Raw genomic sequence first — 19,121 nt, 5'->3', positions numbered from 1 at the left:
TTTGTTGGGCTGAATGGCCTACATTTCTATGCTGTGCATTAAGAAAAACTGCTGTATCCAAAGTGCCTTGGGACATTTTATTACATGGAAGGTAATATATAAATACAAGTTGTTATTTTTGTTGTTGTTGTATTTATACCTCTGACCCTACCAGCTTTGCAGGATACATGAATTTACTTCCAGGCTCCTTTTTTTTTTATTCATTCATGGGATATGGGTGTCACTGGCCAGGCCAGCATTCATTGCCCATCCCTAGTTGCCCTTGAAGGTGGTGGTGAGCTGCCTTCTTGAATCACTGCAGTCCATGTGGTGTAGGTGCACCCACAGTGCTGATAGGGAGGGAGTTCCAGGATTTTGACCCAGCGACAGTGAAGGAATGGTGATATATTTCCAAGTCAGGATGGTGAGTGACTTGGAGGGGAACTTCCAGGTGGTGGCGTTCCCAACTATCTGCTGCCCTTGTCCTTCTAGATGGTAGTGGTCATGGGTTTGGAAGGTACTGTCTAAGGGGCCTTGGTGAGTTCCTGCAGTGCGTCTTGTAGAGGGTACAACACTGCTGCTGCTGTGCGTCAGTGGTGGAGGGAGTGAATGTTTTACCAATGCTGCTCCTGATGTGAGCAGACCAAGACAACATTTGATGTAACAAATGTTTTCCCCTCCTTCCTTGATAGGAGTGGTTCAACCTGGACTAGGACTCCCATTTTATTTTTTGGGGAACTGAAGGTGACACTCCATGTTGCCATGCCCCACATGGTACACTATAGGGTCAGGTCACTCCAATGTTTTAACAGTTGTATAATAAGAATTTTTTTTTAAAATTGCATTGTGGCATCGCTGTGGGCATTGAAGTAATTTATTCCCTTTTGAAAGTTATAAAATCAAAAGATTTCTCCCCATCATTTTAAATAAGTTTAGCACTTGGGCAGCTAAAGCTGAATAAGTTGTCATTTAGTATTTTGCGGTTTATGGGGTCTTGTTGTGCGCAAGCCGATTGCTCTATTTGCTTACATTACACATTAAATATAATTTATTAACCGTGAAGCGCTTTGGGACACTCGGAGAAATGCTTTCCAACATCAATCCTGAACCTGCTTTTTCTCCAGTTCATTTCTCCCCATCCCGTGGTTGTGATTTAACTTGAAATAATGCTCAAGATTAATTCTTTCAAATTCCATTAAGAGAAGGAAACAGCCAACATCTATATAACAGCTTTCTCACCTTCAGAGTATCCCAAAGCAATTCACAGATAATAAATTCCTCTTAAAGGTGTAGTTCCTGTTGTTATGTATGGGAAGAGAGCATTTAAATTGTGCACAAAAATGTCCCATAAAAAGCAGTGTGGTAAATTACTAGTTATTCCATTATAGTGGTGTTGGTGAAAGGATAACCCAGGACATTGCCCAGGACAGTGGGAGAACTCTGATGTGCTTCTTCAACCAGAGCTATGGTATTTTTTATATCTTTTATTTGGACAGGCAAATACCTACTCCACATGAACTGCAGCAATTTAATGCCCAATGCCCAATACTCCATCCTACTTAACTCTACAAAATTGATTCCCTTTTGAAGCTAAAGAATCCAATTCGTTTCTAACCTTTTCCCATAGCTCAGTGCCCTGGGTGCTCAATATCAGGGTTCTGTCCCTCCACTGCATCATTTCCTAAGCCTTGGATCTTTTCTGTTCAGTGATCAGAGCCGAATTCACTGCGCAAGGTATGGCTTGACCAGAGCATGACAGATCATCAGCGTGATGGTCTCAGTCATAATCCCCCCAATGCAGCTCAGTATTCTGTTTTGCTTTGCGGTCTGCTCCTGTTCAATTACTGGATGCAGTTAGAGTGGAGTCTACCTTCACTCTGATATTCCTAGGTTGTGCACCAACTGCAGTGGAGATATCAAGAGGGAAGACTGATTTGCAAGCCTCCACCAATGCCATTCTTTGCTGGCTATTGGCAGACAACGTTTTTGCCATACAGAAATGCACCAGAAGATTGGAAATGCCACAGAGCGAAGGGATCAAGCCCATCTCCCATCAACCCACAACAACGTACGGCAGTAATCCAACATGTTGTGCTACCCTAGGAAATGAGAGATTTTATATTTTGACTTTGCATTGATTAACTGGCCTGGATTTTGTGGTCGGGGTGAGGTGAGGTCACTCGCCTCTGACTTCAAAGCTGTACACAAAGATCTAGCTCTCTCTGTGGCGTGGATTTCACCTTTCCTGAGGTTAACTTAATTCTGGTACGGACTATAGGGGATCCCCAGTGCCCAGCAACAGTGATGCCATCAAACAGGCAAAGCAGCTAATCTCATTGAAGAATTCTCACCCACAGTAAACCAGGATGTAAAAAGCACTGATTGTCCTTCACTTTTTAATAATTTTGCAGGAGAGCAGAATAAAGATTGGGACATACATGGGTGTGGGTTTAAGGTAGAATCTGAAAAATCGTAAGCCATCTTTTTAAAAAAAAAATAAATGTATGAAATTGTTTATCATAATGGAGAAATCAGGCACTACACTAACATAGATTAGTTTTTCAGTGTCAGAGAAGATCAACAGTGATTACGACTTAGTAAGCCATTACAAGCATAATATTTTTTAGGGTTTTTTTACAAAACAAATGATGTGAGAAATGGAAGTTCACGTCAAATCAGTGATTTCTAGGTGATTTCAATCTGCAGGGACTTCAACAGTGCACCCTGTGGAGGGATGGAGAATTATGGACAGCAATTTCTGGATTTTGGCATTTGCACGTCAGAAGTTGCTGTCAGTTGCACAGAGTAATGACGACAAATGCTGACAATTTCACCATTGTTACAACGGCAATTTTTTAAAAACAGTTCTAATACAATACCATAACTATTTTCACAAGATAAGGGCAGCCATAGGTCATCTGCTTAATAATTAATTATTACGGAGATTTTAACACTGATCCTTGAATGCAAGTACTTTACAAAACAGATTCTAAAAGAACTTTTAAAGCTGGAAAGTAGAAACTCAGGAGTGAGCATGTATGGGTATCAGTTTAGTCAATTTTGTATCTGGACAATTGCTACCCCAAAGAAACTCAGTTAACTTTCCTCCCAATTTGGTTTAATTCATTCATTTTCATAAGTGGACTTGTACAAAGCATTTGGAAAGAATTTGTATTACCTCTTTAAACCAGCAAAAGTACAAGTTTACCTCTACTCCCGTATAGAAACTTCCACAAAGAGAAACACAGTAGCACATTGGTTTACTCAATTCACCTCTAAAACTTGTATGTCAATCCAACCCAGACTCAGGGGGCAGAAGTCTCCTTACTACTTCTTGTATAAGCCAGCTTTACCAGTCACTGGCCACTTTTATACTGGTGCTGTTTTAGTTCAAATTCACAGAGGCCTTCATCCACGAACTACCTTGTGGTATTTCAATGGCTAAATCTGGCTCCCCAGCTTTGGTGGCAGAGAATCTGGGGCAATAAGCCCTCCGCAATAAGGCAGATGAATTTAGTTTAAATGCCAGAAGTTGGACCATGAATGATTACTCCCGGAATTCAAATACAGCAGCACCAGCTCCTAGTGAGCACAACTCCACAGTACAAATTAAATAAAGATCTGTGGAAGAAAATAGAGGCCTTTGAAATGTGGGTGCGAGTTATGCTAAAAATGCCACGTACAGTACATGAGGAATGAAAAGGTGCCTGAAATTGCAAGAGCAAAAAGAACTCTAAAAAGTGACATCCAGAAAAGAAAATGTCAGTCTTTCGGCCAGTCGATCAGAGCTGGAAAGTTATACAGGTCTCTGTTAGAGGGCAAAGTGGAGGGGGGGTGCGGGGGGAAGCAGAAAGAGGGGTCAACCAATGCATTGTTGGTTGATGGACGTCACAGAGTGGTTGCAGATGAGCTACAGTGGATGTGAGAGGACGGGGCAAGACAGACAAGTGTGACATACCATGACAGCAAATCTGCTGGCAGCAACAGCCACAAGCAGATGCAGAGAGATAATTGCCACTTACAGAAGAACTGTTGGCGTGGGGAACAGAAATGTCACACTGATACACAGTAGAGATGCTCTTCCAAGGTTAGGTTTAAGACATATCGTTGAGGCAGACTGGAGAGAGCTTTACTATGAATATAGCAGCCTGGTGATTTGGCAGTGCTTGATGAAGACAGCTGATGTGAGAAGTAGAAAAACATTCCGTTCTCAGCACTGGCATTCCTCACCTTCTCAAGCACAGAAATTCACCAACTACTTTGACAGAAATTAATAAAAAACCATCTCTGGCATTGGTGAAGCTACAGATTCTATAGAATTTAGACTGTTTAGGAGAACAGCATCAGTAACCAAGGTTAATCATTTAACTAGTGATGCGAAAGATCCAAGTAGGTAAATCATTTAGTTTAGAATTACCCACATTCACTCCAAAGAAGCTGCATTTTCACATAATCACAGAATTGTTACAACACAGAAGGTGGCCATTCGGCCCATTATGACTGCGCCCCCGGCTCTCTGAATGAGCAATTTGCATAGTGCCATTTCCCCGCCTTCTCCCTTTAACCGTGCACATTCTTCCTTTTCAGATAACTATCTGATTCCCTTTTGAATGCCTCGATTGAACCTGCCTCCACCACACTCCCAGGCTGTGCATTCCAGACCCTACCCACTCGCTGTGTGAAAAAGCTTTTCCAATGTCGCTATTGCTTCTTTTGCCAATTACTTCAAATCTGCGCCCTCTCGTTCTTGATCCTTTTCATGAGTGGGAACAGTTTCTCCCTATCTACTCTGTTCAGAGCCCTCACGATTTTGAACACCTCTATCAAATTTTAGTCACCAATGCTGACCTGTTAAAGGCTTCAACAGGCTCCCATAAAAAAATTAGATAGGAATCCCAAAAACCGAAGCAACATGTTTTGTTTCTTCAGACGTTTTAGGCCACAAGGCCCTCAGATATTTTTTGTTAACTGGTTGGATGCTGGCTCTTTTTCTAAACTTAAGTAATTTGTTTTGCATGACATTTTTAAGCGTCCTTCACAGATGAAAGTTGTAGTAATAACACCACAGTAGAAAAATCCATATATCAATTCATACTTTACTGGAAAACATATTTGTGTGCCAGTAATACAATGCATGGAAAATTAACCCATCACATGCTGGCAGTTGGGAATGAATGTAATTTGGATGCTATTTTCCCACAAAACGAGCTGAAAGTAAGTTCCTAATCTATTGGTTATACACAAGCGGCGATGCTAAAAATATAATAGTAACAGTTTTGTGTCACTTTCATAGTTATTATTAGTCAGGTTAATTGGGGAGCTAAAAACAGTAGTCATGGACAGTATCATCTATAGTAGTTGAGTAAATGATTTGTAATTCATTGCAGGTTATAGAAAGACAGGCAGAGAGAGGGGAAAAAAGCAAGGAGAAAGAAAGGAGATGGGAAAAAAAAATTGCATTTATATAGCACCGTGCATGACCTCGGGGCATCCCAAAGCACTTCACAGCCAACAAAGTTCTTTTGAAGTATAGCCACTATCGTAACATAAATAAAGTAATAATATTTCAGCCCTTAATGCTTTAGTCACCTATAGCTGCTATTAATACAAATGTGGACCTAAGACTGCATCTTCTATTTCACAATCAAAATGAATCCATAACATAATTTAAAATGAAGGCAGGAGATTGAGGATGGAGAACATACATTTAGGAAGGAATGAACCCATTCATATACATTGCTTTTCACAACCAATGCAATACTTTTGAAGTGTAGTCGCTGTTGTGATGTAGGGAAATGCAGCAATCAATTTGACACATTCCAAGTCCCACAAACTGCAATAAGATAAATGATCAGGTAATCTGGTCAGCGATGTTGGTGAAAGGATAAACATTGGCCAATTAGAATTAACCTGCCCTTTGCCAAATCGTGCCATGGGATCTTTTTCATCCACCTGAGAGGACAGATGAAATTAAAAGCAAAATACTGTGGATGCTGGAAATCTGAAACAAAAACAAAAATAGCTGGAAAAACTCAGCAGGTCTGACAGCATCCGTGGAGAGGAACACAGTTAACGTTTCGAGTCCGTACGACTCTTCATATGGACTTGAAACGTTAACTGTCTTCCTCTCCGCAGATGCTGTCAGACCTGCTGAGTTTTTCCAGCTATTTAGGACAGATGAAGTATTGGTTTAATCTCTCAATTTAAAGTCGTCACATCGAAAATTGCAGGACTCCCTCAGTACTGCACTGATGGGTCAGTTAGATTACATGCTTCAGTCTTGGATTGCTTCTACTAATTGGTGAAAAGAAAAATTAATAGATATTGGAACGACCTTCTTCACTGATCAGTCTGGAATAACCTGGCAAGCAAGGCAGTAAAGGCCAAAAATAAAAGATTTGGATGTCCAAAATGTAGCTGGGTACGAATTATTGTGGAAGGATTATAAGGGGCCTAAAGAGAAATGTTTTCACCCAGAGGGTGTGGTGGGGGTCTGAAACTCACTGTCTGAAAGACAAAAACCCTCATCACATTGAAAATCACACTTGAAAATGCATTTGAGGTGCCATATAGGGCTACAGACCAAGAGCTGGGAGGAGACTGGATAGCTCTTTATCAGCTAGCATGAACATGGCAGGCTGAATGGCCTCCTTTTATGCCATAAATCTTTCTGTGTTTTCCAATGGGAAATTTATAGTATGAGACGAATGAGCTTTTATGGGGTGAATGACCTTTTCTTGCCATTACCGTGTGTTTATTCACAATAATTAAACTGCCATGACATTGCCAACTGATAATCTGAAGCCGGCAGTGCAATTTTTTTTTACATTTACAATGATTTATCTATCAGATTGACATCCCGTTCTTTGCTGTTGCCACTTACAATTGGAGCATTATTTATAGGAGGTTAGCAAGACTGAAACTCACCCTCCCATAGCCCTTCCAGTCTCCCACACTCCGTTACTGTTGACACATTTGCAATGATGATGACTGCTTTATTAAGCTGTATAGAAATATTGGTATTCTGCACGCATTTCAAGGCTGTCGAGGATTCAAGTGGTAGTTATCAACTTTAAGCTGTGAGCTTACGGCCTATAAGGGGAGGTGATGGTGCAGTGGTATTGTCACTGGATTTATAATTCAGAGACCCAGGGTAATGGGGAACCTGGGTTCCACTCCCAGGTGGTGGAATTTCATTTTAAATGTCTAATGATGGCTTTTTAAAAAAAAACCATTGTCGATTGTCGCCCTTCAGGAAATCTGCTGCCCTTCATGTGACTCCAGACCCTGGTTGGCTCCGAAATGGCCGAGCAAGCCATTCAGTTCAAGGGCAATTAGGGATGGGCAATAAGTGCTGGCCTAGCATCCCATGAACAAATTTTTTAAAAAGGTACAACTTGATTTATACAACACTCGTAAGCTTAATAAAACATCCCAAAGTGCTTCTCAGTGGCAACAACAAATGGAAGAAGCATTCGAAGAAGCCGGTGGCGATACAGTCCAAAGGCACACATTTTCAGGAAGAGAATGGAAAGAGAATTTCACAATGTGGTATCAACACAGCAGTTCTAAGGCAGAAGCTGAGAGTCACAAGAGCAGAGGAAGCATACTGGTATGTAGAGCTGAAGGAGGTTGTAGAGATGAAGAAAAAAAGCCCTGGAGGGATTTGTAGGTGAGGGAAAAAAAACTTTCAATTTGATGTGTATAATGGGGAGCCAAATGGCGATTATTGAGTGTGTGCAGCAGAGTTCCGGTTTATACAATGTGACATGCAGAGGACCAGCAAGGAGAGCATTATAGTCGAGCCCTGCTGTGACAAAAGGGGGGTGCAGGTAAGGTCTCCGGCATCCACAGAGTGAGGTGGATGTGGAGGTGGACTTGGTAGTGGTTAGGATGCATGATTTGAAGCTTATCAGAGGATTATAGGACACAGAGGTAACACACCACTGGATTCAGTTCAGAGTGAACAGTGGTGGGGAGGATAGAATCAGGATTTGGAAATTTCAGCAGCAGTTGAACAGGATAGCTTCCAGCTCGCTCGCCATCATTAACCTAAAGAAATGTCTTTCATCTGCAATCTGATGTCTAATAAGCAGTGGGACAGGATAGCGGTGGCCATGGTGTTAGCTGACTGTATTCTGACCACTGCTAATATCCCTTACTCTCTGTTGATGCAGTTGGACAACGTTACCTGGAGCATCCCCTAAAATTACAACTGGCAACTGTCATCCCTCTAGACAACACCCGAAACAAACAGTGCGGGTACCACCAAGAGTCACCTAATCCATTGAAAAGAACTGTCTTAAATGCAATAGCATCCTTGCCGTCCCCAAGCTACCGCCTCTGCGGGGAATGTTTTAGTTAACGATATTGTTAAATCATCCCCGGGTAGTCAACACAGTTTGCATGGGCTTCCGAACAACCGCTGTGCTCAATACAAGTGGGAGTAAATCGACAAAATCAGCAGATGATGTCGAGAAATGAAATATTCGACCACATTTTCGAGCAGGACAGGAGAAAAACAGGAAATTAAGGGCGTATATAGATTACAGCGCAAGTCACAAGGTAACACATGCAAACACGTGGGTATGTATGTCCCCCCACCCACCTCCCCTCATTTTTTAAGTTTCTGAAGAGCGATGGTATTTCGTAACACATTTCTGTCAGTTGATGGAAGCGGCTTTGCAAGGTGCGTTCAAAAGGACCATTAGCTCCAACCATACTCAACTGCTCCCTGTCTTACACCCCCAGCCCACAGCCACCCAGCCCACAGCCAGGGGTGAACAGAGCAAGAAGACACACACACACACACAGGTCGTTTAGAGAGACGAGCAGAGGCAGACAGGACAAGCGCCTCGAGTGGAGAGGCAGCGCTGGGGGGGTGGGGGAGAGGAGGAGACGGGTCTCCCCCCAGGGCTGGTCTCCCCCCAGGGCTGGTCTCCCCCCCAGGGCTGCCTCAAGAAGCGCAGCAAAAAAGTGATCGGTAACCGTACAAACCTCCGAGGCTGCTGGAGGCTGCATCGCGCTGGTTAAACTCGAAGAGGAAGCTAAAGTCAAACTCTTCCTCGTCCTGGCACAGGGAAGTCATGGGTGCGGGAGTTTTCGGAGGCAGGCGACCGACCTCTGTCGCCCGGGACACGGCAGAGCTTCAGCTCAGCTCAGCTTCCCCACCACCACCGCCACCGACTCGTTACATCCAGGAAACCAAAGCTGAGAGGAGAGGAGAGGGGAGGGGGGGGGTTGGAGGAAGTGAGCCAAACTTCCCAATTTCTTCACTCTACAGAGTGTGACGAAAAAGTGGGGGGGTTATTCCTGCAGCGACCGACCTCTTCTGGACAAGCACCCCAGTTGCTACTTATTTATTTTTTTCTTCTTCTCGCTGTTGCTACAGTTAACGTTTCTTTTTCCTGTGTGTTAATTTCCTCTGTAATCGCCCTTACTCGGTTTCCGGGGAGATGTCACACACACAGTGCGCTCCCTCTCCCCACATTGAGCTGTCTTCCGAGGGGTAGTCTACATTAGTGTTTACATTACCTCTCGACACTGAAAGGGGGAGGTCACGTCTTAACACAAGTGACTGAAAGGTTCCCATCTGAAAGTTAAGACATTGCCTGATTAATGCTGAGCTGACCTAGCTTTGCAGGTCAGCATATCCATCATACCTGGGGGAGAAAAAAAACTTTGGTGATCTAAAATCTGATGGAAAGTCCTCTCGATCTGAATCGTTAACTCTTGTTTCCCCCCACCCCCCAAAGCCGAACCTGCTGAGTATATCCAGCAATTTTTGTTTTTATTTAAAATTTCCAACATCCACCAGTGTTTTGCTTTTGTATTTCGTGTGTTCTCGTTTATTTTATTGTTTTAAGCCAGATGTCCAGCATTAATAGTTTCAAGGAGTGTTTTATCCTTTAACTTCAGGCATATACGATGCAGCATAGTCCATTCATATTTCAGTTTGTGTGTGTTCTCTGCTACTGAAATGGCATTCATAATGAAGTGGTAATATGTATTAGGCAGACAGCACCTTCCAAACCCACAACCACTAACATCTAGAAGGACAAGGGCAGCAGATAGATGGGAACACCACCGTCTGGAAGTTCCCCTCCAAGTCACTCGCCATCCTGACTTGGAAATATATTGGCCGTTCCTTCATTGTCGCAGGGTCAAAATCCTGGAACTCCCTACCTAACAGCACTGTGGGTGTATCTACACCACATGGACTGCAGCGGTTCAAGAAGGCAGCTCACCACCACCTTCTCGAGGGCAACTAGGGATGGGCAATAAATGCTGGCCCAGCCAGCGAAGCCCACATCCCATGAATGAATAAAAAGAAAAGCAGACCTTTCCTCCAATGAGTTTAGTCTTCAAACCTCCCATAGTTTGCTTTCCCTGTCACCAATTATAAAGAAAAATCCATCTGGTGACTTTTTTTAAAGCTGCCAATTTTTTTCAGGTGTTCTTTGGCAGTGGACAACACTAACAAGACCACATTTATTTCCCATTCCTAGTAGTTCTGAGAAGATGGCAGTGGCCTTCTTGAACTCCTCCAGTTCTTATGGCGAACGTTCTTTCACAAGAACGTTGGCTCAGGGATTCCAGTATATTGACTCAGCCAAAAGGAAGCAACCCATGCACAATTCTGATTGACGAGTGACTTGGAGGGGAACTTGCATGTGAAGTATTCCAAAGATATTATTGCTGGTCCTTTTTTGGCCGTAAAGGTTGCAGGGTAGGAAGGTGTTGGTACAACAACCTTGATGAGTCACATTCTGTAAATTATACACACTGCAGCCACAGTGTGCTGGCGCTGGATACAGGGTTCAGTGGTGGGGGTACCCGTCAAGTGAACTGCTCCATCCCATATGATTTTGAGCTTCTTTAGTTTTCTGCTGCTGCACCAACCAGTGAAATGAGAATTCCAATTTATGTCCAATTTGCATCATACATAGATAGTTGAGAGGCTGCAAGGTGTTAGGCAATGAACCAACCATTGCAGACTAGCCTCAGCCTTGCCCTTGTAGGCATAGTGTTGATTACGGCTGGTCCATTTAAGTTTCTGGTTAATGGTGACCTCCACGATGATGTTGGTGGAAGAACTTAGTGGTGGTGGTGCCACTAAAGTTTGGGGCAGATGGTTATTATGTGGTATTTATTTGTTGCAAATGTTTTCTACCACTTGTCAGCCTAAACATGGGTATTATCCAGGTTCCACCAAAGGCTGGTGTGAGCAGATTCATTTTACTGGAGTAATTGCGAATGGAGTTAAACAATATAATTGTCAATGTACATTTCCATCCTGAGCTTAAGTTGAGAAAAGGCTATCAACGAAGCAGCTGAAGATGGTTGGGCGAAGGAGCTTCCCTGTGGAAGTCTTGAAGCAATCTTCTAGTCCTGTGATAATTGGTTTCCAACAAACATAGCCATCTTGCTTTGTGCCAGATATGACTTCAGCCATCTGAGGGTTTTCCCTTTGACTTCCATTGACATTCATTTTGCTAGGAACCCTTGGTAAAATGTTCAGTCAAATGTTGCTTTGACAGTAAGTATAGCTACCCTCACCATTCCTTAGCTCCTGCAGCTGTGTCTGTAGAGGAGCAACTTGAACTGAACGTGTTCTGTTCTACCACCCCACTACTAATTTGTCCCACAATTCTATCACACTAACCAAAAAAAGTGTTTCATAAATGTTGTATTTCCTTTGTTAACCTTACCTTTAGAACTATAACCTTCTAACACTCAAATCCTAAGTCCAAGAACTTTCCGTAACTAATTTTCTCCTCCCCATGAAAAACTTGAAGACTTTTATCAAGTCTATCTTTTCTTTTTCTACTGAGGAGGGCAAAGTTTTGAATTGGATAATTTTTTCCTTGTACCTCAGCTCCCTAGTTCAGAAATCAGCCTGAGTCTCATAATCTAACATCTTTTCTGTAACAAAGCTAAATACAATACTCCAAATATGGCCTTACCAAAACCAGATCAACATTTTCAACATCAGTTCTTTAGACTTGCAAGCCACACCCTTAAATTATACATCCTAATATTCTATTTGCTTTCTTGCCTGCCTAAGATCTCTGAGTTAACAGTTCTAACAATCTAACCTCCAAAACCCCCAGTTCTCTTTCCTGTTCTGTTGTGTTATGTGAATTACTATATGAAATGTGTACTCCATTCTCACCTCTACCAAATCTTTAGATTCTTCTGTATTGAGTTCCATCTGCCACTCATCTGCCCATTGCACCTGCCTATCCAAGTGCCTCTGGGTTATCGGACATTGATGAGCATCATTGAGCACTACATTTCTAAATTTATTGTCTATTTAAACTCCAAGTCCAGTGGCAGTGTAAAGTGCCTTCAGATTTTCACCAAGGCTAAATTTCCATAATATAAATCAGGGGCTAAGACCCAAAGTAAAGAGAAAGTGATTGTCTTCTCCAGGAATTCTCACTCTGCTTCAAGTTGTACCCTGATTCCAGATTGAGGATACCATTACACTATACAATGTTGGTATGAATCAAAACTATTTCATATTGATACTGTGGACATAAAGGACAATATTCCAAAATCCAAGTCCCTCATAAAAAAATAATTCTAAAACATGTCCCAAATACTCGGCCTTGGGGGACTCCATGAGCAACTGGTTTCCACTTTGTACCTCATTCAAGTGACCATTCTTTATGTGTGAGTCTAAACAATGAGAGTTGGCATTACAGTCAAAGATTGAGGCAAAGCCTAATTTTGCCCGTATGCAATGTCCACACAGATACATTTCCAGCAGGGGTCACTAGATTTTGATCAGGAATGAAAATCTGACTCATCTTCCTCTCAGTGTCACAAGATGTAAAGATCAGTTGTGGTTTCCTATCATGCCCAAGCATAAGTCATAAATTAAACCTGGGACTGTAAAGCTTAGGTACCTACAGTCCCACATTTCTTGGGAATGAGCGGGCAGTAGAGGATTTCCAGTATTGACACTATTTAATGTTTGCATGGGGGTAGAGTAGGACCCCACTTCAAATGAAAAAAAAAATTGCTGTACCTCTTTTGAGCAGTGTGACTTGCCAGTAATAATCATATATCTGTTCATCAACAAGTTCATGTTGCCTTTTAGTAATCTAATAGGTTACTGATAAGCACGAATATCCTGATTGTTCTGGGTTTGATGGATAAGGCTTTGGATCAATGCTAGTAAAGGGAAGCCAGTTACACATAGGGATTCATTGTGTTCTGCTGCTGTTGCTTGGTTGTGGGTAATGACGAAAGATTGGCTGGGGAACCCAGTGCCAGAATGGATCGGAAGTGGGAGGTATGAGGCATGACATTGTCAGTTGGGCATGATATTGGTAACATGAAGACTTTCAGTCTGTGTATTTTCCTGCTGATTCTCATCTGATCTGATCCCAAACTCTCAGCTAAAAAAAAAAAATTCTCTAAAGTGCCGTTTTTGGCATTTACTGGTATCCAAAAAAGGGCAAAATCCCATCTTACTCCACTAGCAATATCCCTCTTTCCCTCCAGTGTCGCTAGTAGGTATGGTGGTTTAGGATAATTCCCACTGGTTTTCTGTTTAACATTTGTTTTATTGGAATTGATGAAAATTTCTCCATAGGTTACATGATTCAGTTCAAACTGTATTCATCATTGGCAAGAGGTTGAGTGCATTTTTCACAATGTTTTGTTCGAGTCTCTTTTTGAAAGATAGTGTTTAATTGGCATATGTAACAAACTGCTGAACAATATATAACCTGCACAGAAATATTACATTTAAATTAATTTACAGGATATAATTCCAGAAAGCAAAGCATTCATTGAAATGTCAGAGGAAGCTTAGCTCTGTATCTGTAATTTTTCAAACTGGTTCATACTTGTATATGATTTCATAAAACCCACAAGCAAGCCGCTTGTAGACATTAGTTTTGAACATGTCTCACATAGTCACTGTGTTTTAAAAGTAGAGCTCCCATCACTTCTCAGGCTTTGTTCTCCCACCACATACTCCATTCTCCATCAAATTGCTCCAATCTCTGGCCATGTCAAGAGAGATCTACTAGTTGTATATTTTGCAGGGTTCCTGCATCTATCCATTTTAGCTTGAGTGATGCAGACAGAGAATCCTGCTGGTGCACATCTGCTTATCACTGTTAGTGTGATCAGCCTTTTATCATAGGGAGTCTATGATCTGGTTTGTGCCATCTGTTAGCTGAGGCAGGCAACCTTGATAAGATGTGGGTGTGATCCAAGGGGACTTCCTTGGCCTACAAGTTAAAACTGATGAATACAGAACATCATAAAGATTTAAAAATGGGCTCATTTTAAAGAAATGGCCCATCACATTTTTTTTAAACATCTGTGGTTGATCTAAAGCAACAGTTTATCTTTCAATGAATGTTTCTGTTTTGCTACTGAAATATGATGCTTTTTTTGTGCCCATCATCACTTGTTAGCAAGCCAATGTAATGTTGAGCTCACATCACACAATAACAATCCATGTAAATGTTACAACGGTGGCCATTTTAAAATGGAGAATATAAATGTGGAGTAGCCACAGGATATTTTACTCATTCTTTTATGTGTCCCACTGCTTTCTTTTCTGAGAAAAAGGTGGAGCCTAAGATGAATAATCTCAGTTATAGAGAAAGAGAAGTTGACATACTTGCTTCAGATCCTGGAGGACAACCTCCTTACTTTTTAAAAAAAATGTAACTTCAACTAAGCTTTCGGTATGTTTTGCAAAACTGTCAACTTTGGTGGACAAAACAATTCTGTAGTGCAAAAATATAATTTTTGATGTTCAGCAATGATTTGCTTGGTGTTAGATTTCTCCTAAAGCTTGTGGTGCCTTTGTGTTTGAAGTGTAACATTAATTTTACTTTTTGGCTCCTAATTTGTTTAAACCTTATTTTCCAAAGGCCATTTGGCTAACTAGACGAATCAACCTGGCAATGTAAAAATGGGAAGGTCAAGAAAAAAGCAAAAGGTTTCTTGCTTTAAGATGTTCTCTCCCTTGTTCTTGAGAAGTGCCGCACGTCATCTCTGCCTCTTCCCAACAGCCAAGCTAAAATCAGTAATTTAGGGTAAAGGTCTAGCCATTTAAATTATTTTTTTATCTTTGGTGCTGAAATGATAGCGGGGGTATACGTTGGGGTGAGGCACAGGAAGCTGAAGTTAACTATAACAAGAGACTGTTTACAAAATCTGGGCCAATTTTGCCTGCAAGATGAGGTACAGAATATCGGGAGAAATCATTTCCACCAGCAGGTGGGTCAGTAACCAGAGGACACATTTAAAATAGCTCATTAATAAAAAATATTTGAAGAAATGAGGGCAATTTTTTTAATGCAGCAATTTGCTATGATCAAGAATGATCCACCTGAAAGGGTGGTTGTAACTGATTTATTAGTTATTTTCAAAAGGATCTTGAAAAGAAGAAAAAGAGCAGTGGGTGTCAGATTGATTGGGCAAGAGCCATCACAGAGACAATGTTCTGAATGGTCTCCTTCAGTAGTCCATGGCTCTGTAAAGAAATTGTACTAGGACAATGAACAGTGTAATCTATGGTATTACAATTCTGGATTAGCATATGTTAGTTAACACTGCCTGAAGGAGATCTTGTGACGAAATGGGTAGCGTCTCTATCTCTGGGCCAGAAGCTCCAGGTTCAAGTCCCACTCCAAGACTTGATGGCCACGGAAGGTGCATTCATAATGTGGCCAAAGAGGTGGATTAATAGCCTGTAAATCCTTCCAATATGCCTGAAGACAGGCGGTAAGAGCAGGCGAGTTTCCTGGTCAGCCATACTGCAGAAGGCAATGGCAAACCACTGCAGTGCTTTGCCAAGCATAATAATCATGGAGCAATCCAACGGAAGCCCCTAGTCACCAGTGCCCTCTTAGGGCATGGTATCTGAAGGAGGAGGAGTTCACGCTGTATACAAACTTCATTCTTCCAACAGTGAGATGGCCAGTAAGAGTGTGTCACGAGCAGTATCAGCAATGTAAAAAGCTTCTATTTTAGTATTTTTTGGGTTGATGCAGATTGTGGTGATGGAACCAGCAGCACTGGTGAAATTCTTGGCAGCAACATGGAGGCCTGGGTTAAACATAAGCATTACGGTGCCTCTCCAATCATAATCCTGTGGAAGGCTGAGGCACATGTCTTTGGTGTTGCACAGAGTGAATTGTGGCATGGAGTTTCCACCCAACAGTGTCAGCACTCTCACTTTTGAGTCAGTAGGTTATGGGTTCAAGTCCCACTTCAGAGACTTGAACACAAAATCTAGGCTGATGCTCCACTGCAGTATTGAAGGAGCACTGCATTGTCGGGGACACTGTCTTACAGAAGAGACGCTAAACAGGGAGCCTGTCTACTCACTCAGATGGATGCAAAAGATCCCACGGCACAACTTTGATGAAGAGCAGGTGAGTTCTCCACAGTATTCTGGTCACTCATACCAACATCACTTAAAAAAAAATCTTATCATGGACACATTGCTGTTTGTGGGAGCTTGTTGTGCACACACTGGTTGCCACGTTTCCTACTTTACAGCAGTAATTACAGTGGCTACACATCAAAATTACTTCATTGGTTGTAAAGCACATTGAGGTTGTGAAAGGCACTAAACACAAATATTTTTTCATCGGATGTTTACATCTTAGCATGTTCACCTGGGCAAGATACACATAATGGGCAATAATTTATCTATTGGTCTATTAGTGGTCGACTCTTAAAAACTTATTTTCTAACAGGGGCCCTTCATTTGTTTGTATGTGCAAAAGGGATGGGCCAAGGTGCAGGCATCTGAGAAGCTTTGATTATTCAGGTTTTTATTTTAAATGAACGCAACCTGAAAATCATTTCAAATCATTTTAAAATAGCAGTAAAATGAATGCTATTTTTTTGTGTGAAGATTTTAAAGAGGAGTGCTGTTCTCGAGACTCCCTCCTGAAGTATTCTTCACTTCAATGCTGACGTGAAGGAAAACGAGATCTGCCGGCTGTACTACTTCAATATAGTGACGTGTCAATATCATACATCTGCTGTCTTTTAAAGCAAGTGGTCCTTAGTTGGAGCGCTGTGAGAGCATACAAAATATCACGGAGTTGGGTTAGCACGCATAGAACTTCTTCTAAAACTGTCACCTTTTTGGATAGTAAATTCGTGCATTGACCCATATCTCAAATTGCCTAACTGAGCGGGATCGCTGAGATTCAGCTGGTCTGGAGTCTTAATGTTCGCCTTTGCTCGGGAGACCACTAGTGGCTGATGCTGAGATGTGCTTCGTTCATGTCCACATGGTTCAGATCCCGCCCCTCAATCCTTTTCTGTTTACTGTATCTCAAAATGATGACTGGCGCTTCTTGCAGGCATTCCTCATTCAAACGGCTCCCACACACACACACAGACACACTCACAAATAATACAGAGGAGGGGTGGCAGAGGGTTGGGGGAACCCTACATTTCCTCTCCTCCCCAGCTCGCCACTTGAATCGCATGTCAGCCTCTCTCTCTCTCTCTCTCTGCTTCGAGCTAACCTGCCAGTTAAACTAAAAGCATCGGGTAAAAGAGGACAGTTCCGGGCAGGGGCAATGGGACGTTGGACAGCTCTCTCAAAAAGCTAGCACACGGCACGATGGGCCGAATGGCCTCCTTCTGTGGCTTGCACCATCCCGTGAAAAAGACAAGTAGCTCACACTAGAAAAAGTCGGTTCACTCCTGGTTTAGTTAATGCTGTCGATAAATAAAAAAGTGACCAACGTTGGATTGATAGTTCGGGCTGTGCATATCGAATGGTCTTACATATGGTATTGGGACAGTTATTTTTTTGAAAAAGAAAATCTGGTCATTTTAAATCCAGTTGACAGCCCATTAATCACTTGAGACGCGTGTAACATCTTGAATAAATGCCAAGTAGTTTGAATTAGAATGTGTACTTTGGCAGCGAGTACCATTGCCCAGACTATTGAATTAGACCATTCAGATAGGTTTTTTTTCCCTTCCCTCCCCCTGACCATTTCTGGCAAGAGAAGGAGAAAAATAGTCCCTTTCGTCTGCTCACAATATTGCTGCTGGTTGCATTAAGTCGCTGGGTAACCCGTGCAAATGACGAGTATGAATATAGAGTATTCAACCGGATTGAAAACTTCTACGGTGTGAAAAATCATTGCATCTCGGTATCCACTGACAGTCAATAGAGACGCTCAGAGTAACCTCACTGGGTGCAGACAGGACACCTCGGCAAATAACCAGACTTTACATACGTCTGCACTGTAGCAATGGGAAAGACTAGGGAGACACTCTATCCAACCCTCCCCACCCCCTTCACCACCACTCAGCAAATTCACTGCTCACCTTCTAACTTTACATCAATAATTACCATTCCTCACCCCTTATCGTCAGAACAAGTTGTTTTCTTTAATAACATTCACTCTTATAGATATAATAATCCACCCCTGTGGATCCCCCCCCAACGCTTCACGTCACATCACCAAATAAAAGGGAAACTCGTGTCACTGTATTAAAAAGTAATCTCTCAAACCAACAAGTTCTAATACAAAAATTGAGTTTACCTTCCTCTGCAGATTTCATACTGCCTTGGGCTTGGAACGATGAAGAACCCCACACACACACACAAACAAAACTTTTTTTTTTTGCTTCTGTCTTTGCTTATTCCCAGGAATTCCGCAGCTGGAAACTGCCCTGCGAGAGATTGACAAAGTGATCAGTCAGTAGCATTCTGGTGCATTTCGACTCTCCTGCTCACTCTCTCTCTCTCTCTCTCTTTGCTTCCAATGGTGATTGTTGCCACTGTTGGAGAGAGCCAGTGATTTCCCACCACCTCCCCCCAACCAACCCCCCCACCCCTTCAAAAGCCCGCAGCTGGAATGTGAGCTGTGGCTGGTGGGCGCTGCTGCTGCTGTTGCTGCTGCTGCTTGCAGTGATGGGCAGGAGTTTCCCCAGGCAGGAGCTGAGCTCTGCTGATGTGCAGTGTGTGTGTGTGAGTGAGTGTGTGAGTGATGGAGAGCCGCCAGCAGCTGACACTGTGTCAGACACACTCCCACTCACACAGACTCACACACTCCGGGAGGCTCAATCTAAAAAAAATATATAATAACCTGGAAAACATCTCCCCCCCCCCCAACTCCCCA

At 42.4% G+C, this 19,121-nt stretch overlaps 1 protein-coding gene across 4 annotated transcripts in view; it reads right to left on the bottom strand.

Annotated features, from left to right (window-relative positions):
* The window catches only part of nfatc1 (nuclear factor of activated T cells 1), a 272,670-nt gene extending 253,972 nt beyond the window's left edge, over positions 1-18,698 (bottom strand). For 3 of the 4 annotated variants that reach the window (XM_078539911.1, XM_078539913.1, XM_078539915.1), the window contains exon 1: positions 8,977-9,168. In XM_078539911.1, the coding sequence (XP_078396037.1) occupies positions 8,977-9,067 (91 nt within the window). In that variant the 5' untranslated portion in view covers positions 9,068-9,168. Of the gene's footprint in view, positions 1-8,976; positions 9,169-18,542 lie in introns of those variants that run through there. The other variant, XM_078539912.1, reaches the window with a different exon arrangement.
* Between the last annotated feature and the right edge of the window lie 423 nt (positions 18,699-19,121).

The sequence above is a fragment of the Cetorhinus maximus genome, chromosome 4 (genome assembly GCF_964194155.1).
Source record: "Cetorhinus maximus chromosome 4, sCetMax3.hap1.1, whole genome shotgun sequence".
Lineage (NCBI taxonomy): Eukaryota > Metazoa > Chordata > Chondrichthyes > Lamniformes > Cetorhinidae > Cetorhinus > Cetorhinus maximus.
Note: the sequence above shows the minus strand (reverse complement) of the source record. Positions and strands in the feature narration are given on the sequence as shown.